This window comes from Cetorhinus maximus, chromosome 11, assembly GCF_964194155.1.
Source record: "Cetorhinus maximus chromosome 11, sCetMax3.hap1.1, whole genome shotgun sequence".
In the NCBI taxonomy this organism is placed as follows: domain Eukaryota; kingdom Metazoa; phylum Chordata; class Chondrichthyes; order Lamniformes; family Cetorhinidae; genus Cetorhinus; species Cetorhinus maximus.
The window spans coordinates 45,715,173-45,734,394 of record NC_135889.1 but is presented as its reverse complement, the minus strand read 5'-3'; the positions used below and the strand labels follow the sequence as shown (position 1 = coordinate 45,734,394).

At 42.1% G+C, this 19,222-nt stretch overlaps 1 protein-coding gene across 1 annotated transcript in view; it reads left to right on the top strand.

Moving 5' to 3' along the window:
- The first annotated feature begins 5,324 nt into the window (after window positions 1-5,324).
- The window catches only part of wdr75 (WD repeat domain 75), a 33,913-nt gene continuing 20,015 nt past the window's right edge, over window positions 5,325-19,222 (top strand). The window contains exons 1-8 of the mRNA XM_078551897.1: window positions 5,325-5,484; window positions 9,822-9,951; window positions 11,088-11,153; window positions 11,236-11,335; window positions 12,462-12,586; window positions 13,202-13,272; window positions 13,404-13,529; window positions 14,717-14,805. Coding sequence (XP_078408023.1) covers window positions 5,390-5,484; window positions 9,822-9,951; window positions 11,088-11,153; window positions 11,236-11,335; window positions 12,462-12,586; window positions 13,202-13,272; window positions 13,404-13,529; window positions 14,717-14,805 — 802 coding nt within the window. The 5' untranslated portion in view covers window positions 5,325-5,389. The remainder of the gene's footprint in view (window positions 5,485-9,821; window positions 9,952-11,087; window positions 11,154-11,235; window positions 11,336-12,461; window positions 12,587-13,201; window positions 13,273-13,403; window positions 13,530-14,716; window positions 14,806-19,222) is intronic.

The window sequence follows — 19,222 nt, the reverse complement described above, 5'->3', positions numbered from 1 at the left end:
TGTAAACTGTCCACTTACTTCTAAGATGAAAGAGAGTTAGGGTCAATTATAACTAATTAAGTCTGAATGTAAGGTTAGTATATTCCATGTTGCCATGGGGAAGATGGCAGAGGAAACCATTTTTGAGATCAAGTTACAGGCTTCTCTACAAAGCAATGAATTTCAAACAAGGGAAGGAAGAATCATTAGAATAGGCTTTACTGCTGGTGGTGGATTTAAGGAACTCTCCAAAAACCAAGGAAAGCACCTACAGCCAGTCACTCAAAGTTACTATTCAGCAAAATGGGGACAAAGGAACCCACTGGAAGGTGGGAGTGGCTGTGGGCTGTTCTCTAAAAGGACTATAGTTCCTTGGGAAGTGCCACGTATGATAAGAATAAAAGGGAAACGATCCTCTCTGTATTTTAAAATATAAGTTTCCTACAAAAAGAAAAGTAAGGCCCGACTGGAATCGACCCCCTCACCAGATTTCCAGTCATGCTGACGGGAAAACACACCGGCCCAGAACACATCTCGACAAGTGTGACATGCATGGGGAAGTCAGATCTTACAGTTAGGACCTTGCTCAGATTGCAGACATCCTAGGAGAAGTTGATGCTACCAGACAGTGTGATGGAGGAAGACTCTGCATGTGTGGGAGAGTGCTTGCAGGAAGCTCTGAAAGGCCCTGCCGCACGCATCACTCCTCCCTCCAGAATCACTTGTGGTCTGGCTGTGTACAGCTGAACTGGTAGTGGGAAGGCATGCAGTGGGAGGACTCACGAAGCCTGTAAATGAAGCTGAAAGACACCATTACACATCATTCAGTGAAAGTGAATATATTTTCAGATTATAAAGTGACAAAATGTGTTCACCCATGCAACCACTTGTGATCAGAATTTCTTAACTTTTCTAGGCCTACACTTCTTCTAGATGCTGCTCCGACACCTGCAGCGGGGTGGAGGCAGCCTGTGCAATGGTTGGCCATGTTGCTTCTGATGACTTTGGAGAGCTGAGGCCTTGGGGGCCCCAGCTTGCTTTGGCTGCTCCCTCTGAAGTGACAGAGGGCGAGGCCGAGGGGATCACAGGCAAAGGGAGGGAGAGGATAGCCTCTGAGATTCCAAAGTGGATGACCCAGGTGTGTCCAGCTGCCACCCCTCCCCCCTTTGGATGCCCGTGGGCCCCGGGTTGACTCCTTGAGGGGAAGGAACACCTGGAGGGATACTGAGGTGTCCCGTTTCCCACTCGCATTGCTACTGCAGGAGCTCAGCCATGGCTACCGTGATGGAGTGCAGGTCTGTGCGCATCTCCGCGTCCTGCTGGACCAGGGTCTCCATGGCATCTGCCATCCTTCCCACGGAGACCTCTATACACGCACATGTGGGTATCACTTCATCAGAGAGCAGGCGGACACACTCCTCCAACTTGCTTGCCACTCTGTTGAGGGCTTCCAATAGCTCTGCGTGATGTTCCCACGCCCTCTGCTTACTCTCCATGATGAGTTGGAAGGCCAAATCCAGAATCTTGTAATCTGACTCAGACCTCACAGATGCCTCCTCCCCAGCAGTTCTCCGATGTTCCGGGGGGCTCGGCTGAACCTGCCTCCTCTTGCTGCAGACATGTCTATGTGCAGTGACCACCAGGTTATGAACCTGAGCCTGCTCTTGGTCCCACCGAGGTGTGTGTCTCTGTGCTGGTGGAGGGTGTGGGTAAGTGCTTTGATGGGTCTTCCGGGCTACTTATTCCCAGCTCTTCAATGGAGGGGCTGGAAGCCCCCCTTGGCTGGAGGTGAGGACGTGGATGGAGCTGAGGGACTGGCTGGCTGAGGGCGCCGGTCACGTGGAAGAGCTCCCTGTGAACCAAAGTAGAGATAATGAGTGCATGGCAGCAGACTCAAAAGGAGGAGAGACAACACTCACAGTTGCGTTGAGAGAGGGATGATGTTGTGCAGGATCCTCATGTGGGAGTTCACCACCAACCTCACTGTTGCTGCAGGGACGGTCCACATCCTCACCAGTCAATGCAATGGCATGCTACGCAAAGTGAGTGAAGGGCCTAATGTGGGGGCCTATCCCTGCTGTTGTGAGCCATCTTCTTCTGCATGAAAACAGATGGAGAGATTGTGAGAAGGACACATGGCACTGCATGAAATGTTTGTGTGGTGAGCGGAGCCATGGACGGGATGAGGATGTGAGCTCCAGAGGATATGAGCCTGATGGAAATGTGAGGATGTGTGTGAGAGTGAGTGGTGTTGTCCCTTGATGTGTGAGATCCCAGTGGATCTGTGGTGGGTTTGTGAGTGTGTGAGTTGAGAATGATGAGGTGGTTGATTTACCCTGGTGGAATAGATGAGAGTATTTGTCTTCTTCCTGCACTGGATGACTGACCTCCTCTGTGCTCTGGTGGCACTGGCTGCTACTGCCGACGCCTCCCAGGCCTGATTGGTGACTCTGGTGGACCTTCTGTGGCCAGAGTGGGTGTAGCCACCTTCCGATGCATCCAGCAAGCACCCCAGAGATGCATGAATAAGTTTTGTGGTTTGCCGTCTTCTTTGCTTTCGGGGCCATCTGTTGCTTGGAGCAGTCCTGGTCTGTAGACATGAAGTAGGCATGCGCTCTGGTACACTTTAAACATGGCACCCAGAGTAAGGAAGCACTGATGTCATGGTATGGCGGAAAATCCGAGCCTACCCGCCAGCATTCCAGCATGTTTCCCGTGAATGCATCATTAATGAGCCAGGACACGCCCGGAATGGGACGATACGGTGCGAAAAGCCGCCATTGCGGCCAGCAGGTAAAACGTCCTTTTTCTCGCCTGCTACCGCACTTTGTGCAAGGATGACTTTGCTGATAGACTTTAACAACTTTAGACATGGGTTACTCGTTCCATTTTCTTCACAGCTGTGATGTCAGTTTTCAGGAAATGGGTTGGGTTGTCATTTGGGCTGAAAACTGTTACAAATTTTAGGTGTACTCTGGTTATTCAGGAAAGATAGTGAAGGCAAACAAGGAAATGTTTGACAGTATTGATCAAAGAAACTGTTATGGCACAGGAAAGGGATAATGTAGTTGAAGGGTCAGGGTCTGTCCATTTGTTTAGAATTAAAGAACCCCTAGGGGAGATGTAATACTGTGGGGTATATCTTCTCAGTCACCAAATAGTGGGAAGGAGATGTAGGAGCAAATTTTTAGGAAAATCATGGAAAGAAGCATGAACTACAGAATAGTGATAATGGAGACGTCAATTATCCTAACGTAGACTGGGATAGTAACAATATAAAGGGCAAAAATGTGGAGGTATTCTTGAAATGTGTTCAATTAACTTTCTTGATTATTGAGGAAGGAAGTAGCACTGGATCTGGTTCAGGGGATTGAGCTAAGACAAGTACAGTTTCAATGGGAGAGCATTTGGGGAACAGTGATCATTATGTCATCACAGTTAGAATAGACATGGAAAAGGGCAAGGTACAATCAAGTATAAAAATACTTAACTGGAGGAGTGCTAACTTCAGTGAGTTGAAATGGGATCCAGGTGGATTGGAATCAAAATTTGGGAGGCAAAACTGAAATTGACCCATGGAGAGCCCTTCAAAAAGGAGAAGGTTCAAGTGCAGAATAGACACATTTCCATGAGGGGCAGGAGGTGCAGGAATGACATACCAAGCTAACATCACTAGATGACTCAAGATCCAGAAGTTAAAATGAGATAGAAAAAGGAGATTTCTGACAATTGTTACAGAACAGACTAGTGAACAAAGCTGAATAGAGGAAGTACATAGAAGATCTAAAACGGGAGTATAAGGGCAAAGAGAGACGATGAGACTATATCAGTGGCTCACTTAAAAGGGGACCCAAAAGTGTTTTATAATCACATAAATAACAAAAGGATACTCAAAGAATGGGATCAATTAAGGATCATAATGGCAGTATTCTTGTGGAGGAGATTACAAGGCTGAATTACTAAATGTGTAGTCTGATTCTGTTTTCACTAGAGAAGAGAATGCTGCAAAGATACAGAGTAAAAAAGGAGGCTGTAATAATATTGGATAGGTTTAAGTATAGATGAAGAGCAAGGGCATAAAAGGTTGGCAGTCTTCATATCAGTAAAGTCACCCAGTTCAGGTGGGGATGTAACCTAGGTTATTAAGGAAACTAAGGGTAGAAATTGCAGAAGTTCTGATCACAATCTTCTAATCCTCCTTGGATATGGGAGTGGTGCCAGAGGACTGAAGCACAGCTAATATTACACCCCTGTTTAAAAAAGGATTGGATAAACTCAACAGTAGTTGGTCATGAAATAAGTTTTAGAAGCAATTAGCTAGAAACAATTGGCACTTGGAAAAGTATGGGCTAATGAATGAAAATCAACACAAATTTGTTAAAGACCAAATCAAATTTGACTAACTTGATTGTGTTCTTTGATGAAGTAATGGAGAGGGTTGATGAGGGTAATGCAGATGTTGCTGTGTAAATGAACTTTCATAAGCTTCACTAACACTTATCCCTCTGAGTGTTAGCTGAGATTCAGATGGAAGCATTCTTTTCTGAATCACATGGTTCTGCATTCAGATTCTACAATAGGACTTAAGCACAAAAATCAAGCCTGACTAGTGTAATTCTGAGGGATTGTTGCAATGTTGGAGGTGCTGACTTTGGGATAAGACCTTAAACTGAGGCCCCATCTCCCTGTTGAGGTGGATGTAAAAGATCCCATGGTGCTATTTTGAGGAAGAGTGGGAGAGTTATCCTGGGTTATATATATATACCTCAATCAACATCACAACAGCATATTATCTGGTCATTATCATATTGCTGTTTTTGGGAGTTTGGTGTGTGCAACTTGGCTGGTGGATACAACAGTGACTTCTAAATTCTTTCACTGTAAAGCCCTTTGAGATGTCCAGTAGTCAAGAAAGTGCGATATAAATGCAATTCTTATTTTCTTTTATTTTTATTTATAAGCATTTGACAAAGTGCCACACAAAATACTTGAGTAAAATGAAATCCCACGGCATTAAAGGGGCAGGAACAGCATGGATACAAAATTGGCGAAGGGGAGCAGAAAGAAAGACACCGCCTCACTCGTTGTCACTCTTGCTCCAGGCCCCGCCCCTCTTGTCACTTTTGTTCTGCACCCCGCCCCTCTCGCAGTCTCTAGACCTCGCCCCTTCCTCAGACTCTAGACCCCGCCCCTCTCGCCGTCTCTAGACCCCGCCCCTCATGTCACTTTTGTTCTGCACCCCGCCCCTCTCTCAGACTCTAGACCTCGCCCCTTCCTCAGACTCTAGACCCCGCCCCTTTCGCCGTCTCTGGACACGGCCCCTCGCTTCAGGCCCCGTCCCTCTGCAGTTCTCCTCCTCGCAGCCCACGTGGCTGTGAGGTTAGGAGTCAAGGGTCAGAGGTCACGGAAGATGGTGGAAGGAGCTGAGCCGGCTGATGTTCGCGTGGTTCGCAGCGGCGGTAGCAAAATCAGCTACCGGCGGCCCGTCTTCTCGGCCGACAGCAGGTGAGTGCTTTCCTGAGCCGCTCCCTGCCGGCTCCTGAGCACGATCCGAGGCTGTGAGCGGGGCGGTTCCCGCGGAGAGAAGCTGTTTGCAGCCACGCGGTGTCTGCCTACTCCCGGCTCTGGGACGGAGCTGCGGGAAGCGGCTGTGGTTTATTCTGACTCCCGGGAAGCTGCAGTTTGAGGGCGGGAGCTCTGATTTACATCTGCAATGGGCAGGGGCAGGAAGCACCGAGAGGCCACTTGGCTCAGTCTCTCTGAGTTATGGTGTTGTGATAACCGCCGACAATTAGACATTATCCATCTGTGTTACCAGGTTGGAATGAGTTGCTCCGTGTAATGCAAGTGAATGCATTGATTTTATGATGGAGCCTGTTGTTTATACGTGTTAATGATCTCAGTAGAGTTTTGCAGTTTACTACTGGCAAATTATCCTTAATTCCAAATTACAAGACAATCTTATTTGTTACTGTGCCTTTATGTGGTTCACTTCTATCTGTAATCAAATTAGCCTGAAACTGATAAATTGGAGCCTCCTGTTTGTTGTGACTTCCATTCCCCCTCAAATATTTACACACTTGTTCATTTTCAATTAAATTATAATTTGATTAAATTATGAATTGATGTTTTTAATAATTACATTTTTCTAATATATTTCATTAAAAGGTCGTAAATGTTTTGAGATGAAAGTCAAACCTTTACACTACTAAGAGAACAGTGCTGAACACCACTATTGCTGTATTCTTCCAGGACAAATGGCATTGTGCAGAAGCCTGCGCTAAATGCACCTATACTCACTAACAACAATTTGCATTGATCTAATGGATTTAATGCAGTAAAATAACCCAAAGCTCTTCGCACAAGAGTTATCAAATTAAATTTTGCCACAATGTGCAGGAAGTAGCATCAGTTGGAAAAGATTGAGCTCTGGATTTCAGGCACTTGCGCTGCAGTGACTCCAGCTACTGCTCATCTGCAAGGCTGATGGTTACATGGATAGCATAGCTTGAGAGGTGGGGTTGCTGCGACCTAATAGAGAGAGGAAATGGGTGAGTGCCAGGTGGTGAGGTAGTGCAGGATCCCCTGAGTGCATCTTGCTCTGCAACCAGCATTCAATTCTGAATACCCCAGGGTGATGGTCCTTATGGGGCATATAGCCTGAGGAAAGGCCTCAGGTCCATAAATGGCACAGATGGAAGGGGAAGATCAAACAAGCAATAGTAATAGGAGATTCAATAGTTTTGTAATTCATTCTTGAGATGTGAGTGCTGGCAAGGTCAGAATTTATTGCCAATCCCTAGTTGTCTTTGAGAAAGTGGTGGTGAGCCATCACCTTGACTGCAGTGCATATGATATAGGTACACTGACAGTGCTGCTAAGGAGGGAGTTCCAAGAGTTTGACTTAGACACAGTGAAGTAACAGCGATATAGTTCAAAGTTAAGTGGTGGTGTTCCCATGCATCTGCTGCCCTTGTCCTTCTAGGTAGTAGAGGTTGTGGGTTTGGAAAAAGCTGACGAAGGAGCCTTAGTGCATTGGTGCACTGCATCTTGTAGATGGTGCACACTGCTGCCACTGTAGAGGGAGTGAATGTTTTAAAGCACTGGATGGGATGCCAATCAGGGGGCTGCTTTGTTCTGGAGTGTTGAGCTTCTTGAATGTTGTTGGAGCTGCACTTATCCAGGCAAGGGGGGAGTATTCCATCACATTCCTGACTTGTGCTTCATAGAAGGTGGGCAGATTTTGGGGAGTCAGGTGAGTTACTTGCAGAATTTCCAGCCCCTGACCTGCTTTTGTAGCCACTGTATTTTATGGCTGGTCCAGTTAGGTTTCTGATCAGTGGTAACCCCCAGGATGTTGATAGTGCTGGGTTCGTTGATGATAATGCCATTGAAGGTCAAAGGAAGATGGTTAGATTTTCTCTTGTTGGAAATGATTATTGCTTGACACTTTTGTGACATGAATGTTACTTGTCACTTATCAACCCAAGCCTTAATGTTATCCAAAGCTTGCTGCGTGTGGGCATGGACTGCTTCAGTATCTGAGGCATCACAAATGGTACTGAACATTGTGTAATCATCAGCGAACATCCCCAGTTCTGAACTTGCATTGGAGGAAAGATCATTCTTGAAGCAGCTCAAGTTAGTTAGGCCAAGGACATTATCCTGAGAGAAAAGCAAAATACTGCGGATGCTGGAAATCTGAAACAAGAACAAAAATAGCTGGAAAAACTCAGCAGGTCTGACAGCATCTGCAGAGAGGAATACAGTTAACGTTTCGAGTCCATATGACTCTTCATCAGAACTAAGGAAAAATAGAAATGAGATGAAATATAAGCTGGTTGAGGGGGGTGGGACAGGTAGAGCTGGATAGAGGGCCAGTGATAGGTGGAGGCAAAAAAGAGATTGCCAAAGATATCATAGACAAAAGGACAAAGGGGTGTTGATGGTGGTGATATTAGCTATGGAATGTGCTAATGGTGACATTAAGGGTATGAGCAAGTGACAGGTAGCCCTAGTGGGGTAGGGGGAAGGGATCGAAATGGGCTAAAAGATGGAGATAAAACAATGAATTTATACATTTAATGATAATACATTTAAAAATAATAGAAATAGGTGTGAAAAAAATATATATATTTTTTAAAATATAAATTATTGGAAAAAGGGGGTGGGGATGGAGGAGAGAGTTCAAGCTTTGAAGTTGTTGAACTCAATGTTAAGTCCAGAAGGCTGCAAAGTGCCTATTCGGAAGATGAGGTGCTGTTCCTCCAGTTTGCGTTGAGCTTCACTGGAACAATGCAGCAGGCCAAGGATGGACATGTGGGCATGAGAGCAGGGTGGAGTGTTGAAATGGCGAGCGACAGGGAGCTCTGGGTCATGCTTGCGGACAGACCGAAGGTGTTCCACAAAGCAGTCACCCAGTCTGCGTTTGGTCTCTCCAATGTAGAGGAAACCGCATTGGGAGCAGCGAATGCAGTAGGCTGAATTGAGGGAAGTGCAAGTGAAGTGCTGCTTCACTTGAAAGGAGTATTTGGGTCCTTGGACGGTGAGGAGGGGGTAGTAAAGGGGCAGGTGTTGCACCTTCTGCGGTTGCATGGGAAGGTGCCGTGGGAGGGGGTGATGGAGGAGTGGACCAGGGTGTCCTGGAGGGAACGGTTCCTACGGAATGCCGACGGGGGGTGAAGGGAAGATATGTTTGGTGGTGGCATCATGCAGGAGTTGGTGGAAATGGCGGAGGATGAACTTTTGAATGCGGAGGCTAGTGGGGTGATAAGTGAGTACAAGGGGGACCCTATCATGGTTCTGGGAGGGAGAGGAAGGCGTGAGAACAGAATAGCGGGAGATGGGCCGAACACGGTTGAGGGCCCTGTTAACCACCGTGGGTGGAAAGCCTCGGTTAAGGAAGAAGGAAGACATGTCAGCGGAACTGTTTTGGAAATTGACAACAGCGGAACAGATGCGACGCAGGCGAAGGGACTGAGAGAATGGGATGGAGTCCTTACAGGAAGCAGGGTGTGAGGAGCTGTAGTCGAGGTAGCTGTGGGAGTCGGTAGGCTTGTAATTTTTAAAAAAATATATATTTTTCTTTTCCCACCTATTTCTATTATTTTTAAATGTATTTCCATTCATTGTTTTATCTCCACCTTTTAGCCCATTTCGATCCCTTCCCCCTACCTCACCCCGACTAGGGCTACCTGTCACTTGCTCTTCCTGCTTTCTAACCTTAATGTCACCATTAGCACATTCCATAGCTAATATCACCACCATCAACACCCCTTTGTCCTTTTGTCTATGATATCTTTGGCAATCTCTTTTTTGCCTCCACCTATCACTGGCCCTCTATCCAGCTCTACCTGTCCCACCCCCCTCAACCAACTTATATTTCATCTCATTTCTATTTTTCCTTAATTCTGATGAAGAGTCATATGGACTCGAAACGTTAACTGAATTCCCCTCCGCAGATGCTGTCAGACCTGCTGACATTATCCTGAGAAACGCCTTGGGGCGATATCCTGGGGCCCTTAGAGAAACAGATGGGTATTTCTACAGCCAATGTCACCCTGACTCAATGATGATGGTGTTGCCACCTTGGTGTTGGGGTTAAGAATGTCACTGAACAATTGCACAACATTCTGAAGGTAACAGCCAGTGGTCATGGTCCATATTGGTACCAATGACATATGTAGATAGAGAGATGAGGTACTGCGGGTAGATTTCAGGGAGCTGGAAAGAAATTAAAAGATCCTCAAAGATAGTGATCTCTGAATTACTCATGCTGCCATGTGCCTGTAAGTACCAAGGAGAAGTAGGTGGATAGTGCTCACACATTTACTGTTTTACAGATATTTGCTGTGTGCATCAGGGGATCTTGTGAAAGTGTATATTACAGCCACACAGGAATGTGTGCATATCCTGAAAGGCCATAAGAATCTCGTTACAGGCTTCCAGCTTAATCCCAAAAATCATTTGCAGGTAAGAAAGTTTTTTTGCGATTAATCTTTAGCTATAATGCAGTGTAAAAGATTGCATTTATAGCACAGTGTACATAGTGGAGTACACTTTGTTAAGTTGCTTCATCTGTGGAAGACCCTGGAGACTTATTTGATATATTGGCTACGGTGATGTGTCTGCCTGCAAATTAAACACATCCCAACTCACTGCCCTAACTTGGCCAGAGTTCTGTATCCACTCCTAAGGCTTGTACACCTTCTTCTCAACCAAAGAGACACAACTATTCTTGAGGTAATGTAGAAGTTTTATTTTCCTTTGGTCAAGAATACAAATGCAACAAAAATAACCTAGGTGAACACTCTGACGACATTTAAAATTCCATAAGTGAAGTAGTGTCAATGGTCTCAATTTATAATGAGAAAGAGGATAAATTAAGATATGCCTCATTACTTAACAGTTGATTGGGATAGTGATGTAATCAAAGAGGTTTATTGGTAATGGATCACCTTTAGCTGACCTGATCTTTTTGAAAATTATTTTTAGAGATCAAGAGGATTGTTTTTAAATTGTTAGCCTCACGTAAATGGTTTTCCTCAAACTATGATCTTGAAGAAATACAATAAATCATCTCTAGGAGAGACATCATACTTGTGAACCCTGATGTATTAAAAATCTAAACTTTTGACAATTAAAGCATTTCTCACACAGTAGCACTTGTAATGCAGCCCAGGTGCCATCTGTGCCTCATTTCCCTTTCGCATATGTGCTTGTAACATTTTGCTGCTCCATGTACACCTTGCCTCCGTTAATAAACTGTTAATAGTTTAAGCTATAGGCTTTTGACCAATAGAAAGCGGTGATATTTCTTTTCCTTCTTTCAGCAAAAGATGGCAAAGTGATCCCATCTTTCATAAAACAACTAAAAGTCCTTGGAAAATATTAAACCAGTACAACTATGGTACTGTAGTCCTTTTTCTTTTTTCATGGAGGAATGTGTCTTGCCTCCTGGTATTGTTGAGAGCCTAAATAATAGCCATTATTTGGCTCAAACTTACAACTACAAAGTTTAATAAAGCATAAGCCTACACAGTATACCTTTTAACTGCAGTGAATCATCTTTTAAAATTGCTACTGATGATCCAGTTATATGTTCACAGCTGTACTCTACTTCATTGGATGGCACTATTAAACTCTGGGACTTCACAGATGGAATATTAATAAAAGTAAGTGGTGCTGTACTCTGAAGGACATACTAAAAATTTTGTTTTTTTTTAAATGTGTAGTAACTATTTGTTTTCTCTGTAGACTTTTATTGTGGATTTTAAACTGCTTGCCCTGTACACATCTGCTGCTGATGAAAAGTCCATCTTTGCTATTGTTCCAAAATATAATGATGACGATTCAGGTAACAAAATCTAATTCAAAATCTGATTTAATAAAGATTATCCTTTGCCAACATTGCATTGTATGTGCAGTTAAAAATAAAAAAAAGTACAAAGATCTAAGATCCTGAAAAGCTGATTTAACACAGTAATATAATCAGCTGTTTGTTTTAATGTTCATTGTTCTGTAAAATATTGTAATCACAAGACATTAGTCAAACTTCCCTCTGTATTGTAGCTTAAAACTTGTATGAGTTTGGAATGTACAGAAAAACTATTTTAGTTGCGAGCCCCTTAATCTTCATGTAATTATTATTGCGGAAAGGAGACATGTTGCCAAAGCTTTTCATCTAGCACTCATCAGGTCAAATGCAAGAATGTGAAATTTCAAATGATCAGAACAATTTATACTATATGAGAAAAGGGCTGATTAGTTGGCAGGTCAATTCTGATGGCTGAGGCATTGCTGTGGAGAAAGCAATGGGGAACTGTAGGCTCCCCACGCTTCGGGTAATTCCCTCTAGGTCCAGCACTCACCAACATTTTCATTGGTTTGCTCGAGAAAGGTGTTTTTGACGGAATAAGCTCAAACCTCCTGCTTTGTGCATATTTCTGATACGTAGATGATACACTGTGATCTTTGAATCTGCTGCCGCGTGTAAGGATTTCCTTACATACTTCAGTACGCTTCATCCTATGCTCAAATTCACTTTTGAGATGGAGCAGTCTTAATGCGTTCTCTTTCCTCGACATGCTAGCTGACCAATCGGAATCAACTTGCCAAGTAATCAGCACCCCTTTTCTCCTGTTGTATAAATTGTTGTGATCATTTGAAATTTGCCATTCTTACGTTTGGCTTGATGAATGCAAGACAAAAAGCTTCAGCAACACGTGTCTCTTCTCAGCAATATTCAAGCTCTATACTACAAATCAACCATGTGTAATTATTAATTTAGCAACCAATTTCAGCTGCAGTCACTTTTTCTCTGATCAAGTACAATAGATTTTGGGTTTTGATTCTGGTGGCAAATTGTCTTTTAGTTTTGGTAGTGGAATGTTTTCAAAGGTAAATTATAACATGTAAAGAAAAACTGGAAGGTTCCTCAATGTGTGAATTATTCTCCTGCTTTACAATCTGTTGTTTTCCAGGGAAGTTTCAGTTAATATCCATCAGTCTGCCCAAGTCAACTGCTCAAGAAGTTGAAGCACAAGACTTTAATGTCATTTTGGATGATGTATGTCAGTCACCAAAATCAATAGCATTTGGCAGAGAGGTATGACTCTTTGATTATCCAGTTTTAAAATAAAAATCTTCTTAAAATTTTATAAAAACTTTTAAAATCAAAATTGTAAATCAAAATGAATATGAAACAATATATGACAGTCACATTGGTTCAGGTAGTAATAAGTTTGCACATTAATAGCTGCATTTTAATTGTAAAGCAATTTCCTATATTTTTATTGGAAGTGGAAAGGAAGTGCAAGTATAACTTATGGTACAGTTGTTTCTTTGAGTTGTTTAGTAACACATGAGATATATATATATATATATATATAGCTAGAGAAATAAAGTTTTATCCACTGAGAGATTATCTTATAGCTAAAATATAATCTAACAGTAACTGAAGTGGAGGGGTTGGAGGGGAATGTTCTGTATAAGTTGCTGTAGGAAGTAGCTCGCACTGGCAATTCATGTGATGTTGACAATGTTTCTGAACAAAGATAATTTGGGTATAAAATTAATAAGTTAAAATATTCTTCATACAACTCTCAACTAATTTTGCATGATTGCTTTAAGGTAAGCTAAGTTATTTAATAGTTCATTAGAATGAAAAATGCATCTTCTTTATTTGTTACATTTTCAATTCTATTTCACTTTCAATTAACAGGGTGCATATGTTGCTTCAGTCAAAGCTCTTGAGCTCTGTGTGTTTTTCTTTGAAAAGAAAAAGTATTACAGGTAACCCTTAGTTGAAATAGTACTTTGGCTTTCTCTGCATATTAGTTTCATCATGTCAGACTAGTCCACAAAACAATATGTTTACAATCAAGGGAACAGCAAAATAATCCTGTTTCATTTTATGTTTTAAGGTTTCCCTTGAGTATTAAAGGTCAGAACGCTCAGAAAGCAGCCAATAATATATTCACCTGTGTAGCCTGTCATCCAAAGGAAGATTGTATAGCAACAGGCCATGAAGATGGCAAAATCAGATTGTGGTATGGTACTCTTTCATCTTACTTCTGGAGTTTGTCTTCGATAAGCCATTTGTAACTAGTTTTATTTGGTTTCCACCATGGGGAAAAGCCTTTTTCTGTGTACACCGAAATCAGAAAACCCATTTATGATTTTGTTATATTTAGCACACAGAGGAATTCTTCCGTGCCCAACTCTCCATGTGCATCAACAAAAGCAGATGTAATAAAAATGAATTTAAAATGAGTATGTGCTTTGTGACCTTGGTTTATCATATAACTTATAACTGATTTTATAAGATTTTTGGGATGTATATTAGTTGCTTGTAATCTGAAAACCAAGGCTTCTATGAATAGTGTTAAATGATATTGGGGTTGCAATACTTGAAAATATGACTTTTTTTTTCTTCCTCTCATGCCCTACTTTAATTTGGACAGCACCTTAAAGAAACACTTCAGGCTAAGTTTATAAAATGACTGTCGGAGTTCATTGAAATTCTTCCCTCTTCCCATATTATGGGCTTACAAAACAAATATGGACATTTCACACTATCTCATTATTTTGTAACTGCTAGGATGCAGGCTACAATAATTACAGTTTGCTGAGGAAATTCCTTTGTACAAAATTCTGTTTGACTGTATTTTTATAAAGGTCAGTCAACAATAAAAGCTGCAAAGCTCTATATAGCATTGCTCCATTATTTCCAATAAGAGAAAGGAGTGGTCGGGATCTAGGATGTACAGGTACTAAAATTTCACTGTCCAAACCTAGGAATTATGTTTCCAGAATCTGTATCTTAAGTACTGTTTAACAAGAAAATATAAATAAGTAGAAGCAACATATAAGTGTTTTTCCTAAGTCTGTAGTTTTGACTGCGATTAGATAATTTAGTACTGCTAGAAATCTAAGCTGGGATGTTTTTGTCTTTAATATACTGTACCATCAAGGCAATATTGGTCATCAGGGAAGCTTCATGCAGAAAACTGAATTAAAGTGGGAACTCGTACATCTATATTGGGAAACACTTTAACACAGTTATCCATAAAAACAATGCTGCTATTTTGTGATACGTTTATTCCTTTTTCAAAATGTAATGAAAGCTTTTGCTTGTTATTGGTATGAAAGCTTAACTGAAGGGAAAAATAAATTCTAGCTTTTGAAAAGGTGAGGAGTTTCTAGACCTCACGTGAGGATGTTTTTAAATTCATAGGAGGAACTTTAATCACAGACAGGAGTATACCTACTCAGCACACCACTGGCACTACGATGCAGTCAATGACCTGGTCTTCTCAGCAGAAGGTAGGGAAATACATTGCCTGTCTGATTTCTAATCTGACTTTCCCTGAAATGAGACAAACGGATTCTTTTTCCTTTTTACATTATTATGGTTCACAAGTTTTAAGCTTTTTTTTAACTCCTATACAAAGTAAATTGACAGAGTACTCTTTGGAGATGATACTTACTGGGCAGGATTTTCCCCTGTCGGGCGAAGTTGAATTGTGGGCGCACACAAGGCGGGGGTGGAGTCCCTGAGACCTGTGAGTAAGATATTTCACGCATGTGCACGAAAGAGCGCACTCATCTCCCTGACACGAAGTGCTGCATCAAGGAGATTGGCTGTTCTGTCACAAATATTAAAAATAGAGAAAAAAATTCCTGACATGTCCCCTCATGTGACAGTGAGTTGGGACATGTCCATAATCTTTTTAAAAACTATAATTTTTTTTTCAAACCTACATGAAACCTGATCCCACCCGTGGATGAGGTTTGATGCTTTTTCTAATTCCCGCCAGGGCTCCTGGCCTGCCCACCAACCTTAAGGTTGGACAGGCAGGTCCATTAATTAGTTAAGTGACTCTGTCAATGGCCTCAATTGGCCATTGACAGATCGGCGGGGGCACAGCTGATTTTGCTGTGCCCCCGCCTTCCTGAAAATTTAAATGAGGCGCGGTGACGTCAGTAGTTCCGCCCAACGTCACCGTGCGTCATTTTATTTGTCGGCGAGCAGGCCCCGTCCCCCCCACTTGCCGACGGGAAAATCCTGCCCACTAAAAATTTACCCCTTCAGCAAAAAGCAAATGGCATATCAAACAAGAGTTTTTCATGGTCATTACACCACAGAAGGAAGCTGTTCAGCCCATTAAGTCCCTGCCGGCTCTCGGTAGAGCAATCCAGGCATCTCCATTCCCCTGCTTTATCCCCATAGCCCAATGAGTTTATTTCCCTCAAATGCCTATCCAGTTTCCTTTTGAAATCATTTATTGTCTCTGCTCCTACCACCAATGCATAAAAAGAAAAGTTCTTCCTCACATCTCCCCTGTATCTCTTACCCAAAATCTTAAATCTGTGTCAAAACCTTATATATATATATATATTCATACCACCGTCTACCATCTTCCAGCCTGAAAAACAACCATTTACCATGACTCACTGTTTTCTGTCCTTAAACCACTTGTCTTTTATCCAACCTGGCACTGGCCCTCCTATTCCGTAAACCTCAATTTTGTTAATCAGCCTTTCTATGGTACTTTGTCAAATGCTTTCTTAAAATCTATATAGACACCATCCAATGCATTCCCTTTGTCAACCTTCTCTGTTGCTTAATCAAAGAATTTCAACTAGATTAGTCAATTCCAGTCTGCCTTTTACATTCCAATGAAAAGTCATACGGAGTCGAAATGTTAACTGTATTCCTCTCCGAGATGCTGTCAGATCTGCTGAGTTTTTCCAGCTATTTTTATTTTTGTTTCTGCCTTTTACAAATCTGTGTGTTCTCTCCTTAATTAACTTAAACCTCTTCAAGTGCTTGTTGATTTTTTTTTTTCCGATTGTTTCTAAAGCTTACCCACTGCTGATGTTAAGCTGAATGACCTGTGGTTACTAGGAATGCCCTTACACCCTCTCTTGAACAAAAGTCACGTTTGCCACTCACCAATCCTCTGGCACTTCCCCATATCTTAGGGAAATTGGAAGATTATCGCAAACCTTTCTGCCATCTGCAAAGCCACTTCCCATAGCAACCTTTTTTTTATTTGTTCATGGGATGTGGGCATCGCTGGCTTGGCCAGCATTTATTGCCCATCCCTAATTGCCCTTGAGAAGCTGGTGGTGAGCTACCGCCTTGTAGGAACACCTACAGTGCTATTAGAAAGGGAGCTCCAGGATTTTGACCCACCCACAATGAAGGAATGGCAACATAGTTCTACGTCAGGATAATGTGTGGCTTGGAGGAGAATTTGCAGGTGGGGGTGTTCCCATGTATTGCTGCCCTTTTCCTTCTAGGTGGTACAGGTTGCAGGTTTGGAAGGTGCTGTCGAGAGAGCCTTGGTGAGTTGCTGGAATACAAGTCATCAGATGATGTGATTTATCCACTCCAAGCATAGCCAGCCTTCCCAGCACCTCCTGCCTCTCAATTTTCACCTGACCTATTGCCTCTACCATCTCCGCTTATACCGATACTTTGTCAGTATCTTGTTTCTTAGTGAACACTGATATAAAGTACTCATTAAATATTCTAGCCTCGACCTGTGCCATTAAGTATATATCACCATCTTTATCCCTAATAGGACCAAACCCACCTTTTATTGCCCACTTACTATTTACAATTAGGGATGGGCAATAAATGCTGGCTCAGCCAATGACGCCCATACCCCATGAATGAATTTAAAAAATGCCAGTAGATTTTTTTGGTTCCTTTTTATGTTAACTGTAATTCTATTCTCATCTCTCTTTGCCAGTCTTATTTTCCTTTTTACTTCTCCACTTATTGTATTGGCCTGGTTATCACCTGACAAACATCATACACTGTCTTTTTTTTTGTTTCATTGTTTTCTCTTTCTCCCTCATCATCCAAGAAGTCCTGAGTTTACTTTACCTACCTCCTTTTTTGGAATTTACCTAGCCTCACCTGAAACATAAACAGAATTACCTGGAAAAACTCAGCAGGTCTGGCAGCATCGGCGGAGAAGAACAAAGTTGATGTTTCGAGTCCTCATGACCCTTCAACAGAACTAAACAGAACTTCAGCAGTTCTGTTGAAGGGTCATGAGGACTCGAAACATCAACTCTTTTCTTCTCCGCCGATGCTGCCAGACCTGCTGAGTTTTTCCAGGTAATTCTGTTTTTGTTTTGGATTTCCAGCATCCACAGTAGTTTTTTGTTTTTATCACCTGAAACATCTCTTGTTATGTTACCATTTTTCCTGTCAAACTTCAGTTCCATTTCACCCTGGTTAGATCCCCTATCAATCCATGAAGTTAAACCTCTTCCAATTTTGAAGTCTACTTTAAATTGTACCTTGCCCTTCTCCATTACTAATCTAAACTTTATGATATGTTGATCACTTCAAGTGTTGTCCTGTAGACGCTTGGACCTCCTTTATCCCTAATAGGACCAAACCCACCTCTTACTGCCCATTTACTATTTACATAGGGAAATTAGGGATGGGCAATAAATGTTGGTGCTCCCAGCACCATATCCAGCAATGCCTCCTTCCTTGCTAGACCAAGAACATACTGGTCAAGAAAGTTATCCTGAAACTCAACCCTTCCTTTTACTCTTAACATCATCCCAATTGATATTTGGGTAATTAATATATCACTACACTATAGTGTTTGCACATCTCTGACTTCCGTGCAGATTTTCTCCTCTATCTCTCTTTCTCTCTATTTTGGGGCATATAGAATACCCCCAGTAGCTTGAGCATACTTTGCTTTGCTTATCAACTCTAACCAAGTGAACCCTGCCCTTGCCCCCTCAAGGATATCCTCTCTTTCTAACATTACAAAGACTTCGCTAATCAGTACTGCCACCCTATCTTTTCTGAATGCTTTGAACCCATGAATATTATTAAGCATCCCATCCTCACTCTTTTTTAGCCACATCTCCATTATTGCCACTACATCATATTCCCACACAGCTATTTCCACTTTTAACTCACCAACCTTATTGCCCAAACTTTGTGTGTACATTATTGCATTCTAAACTTGTCTTTGTGGCCCTTGTAGTTCTTCTTAGTCTGCTCCTAACTAATATGGTACTACTTCCTTCTACAGTGTTCTCCAACAATCGCACCCATTAAGAATCTTATTCCACTTTGTTGCATCATTAAGCCGGTGCTCACTCCCTGCCAATTTAGTTTAAACCCTCTCCAATCACAATAGTATTTGAAAACTGAAATGAATTCACTGCTACATTTGAAATGGCAAACAGAACTGTAGGTATTGCTGTTGCAGTTGCTACATTAGAATCAAACCATCAACCGATGCTTCCATGAAAAACTTGCATGTTTTTACTAGTGGAGATTGTTGCATTCCTTTGAACTCAAGTACAAAAGGGTGATAAACCATAGTGATTGATGTCCAGTTAAGGTCACCCATTTAAAAAAAAAAAGCCATGTGCCTACAGTTGTGTTCATTAAAAGCTATTATTTTTGTGTGTTTTAATACAATTTGTAAGGATGTACCAGAATGAGTTACTACTTATCATCTTGTATAATCCTCCTGATTTTGTATCAAATTTCATGCTCATCATTTAACACTGGCAACAAAGATGTCCTGGGCAGGTGATAAGGAAGCAAGTTCATTTTAATGCGATGGAGGAAGTTCTACAAAGTTGCTGCTCCTTAGCAGGAGATCTTGTTCTGTAGAGATAATGGCTTTTTTGTTGGCTTGCTTGCCTTCAATTACATAATTTTTTGGAGGGTGCAGACAAAACT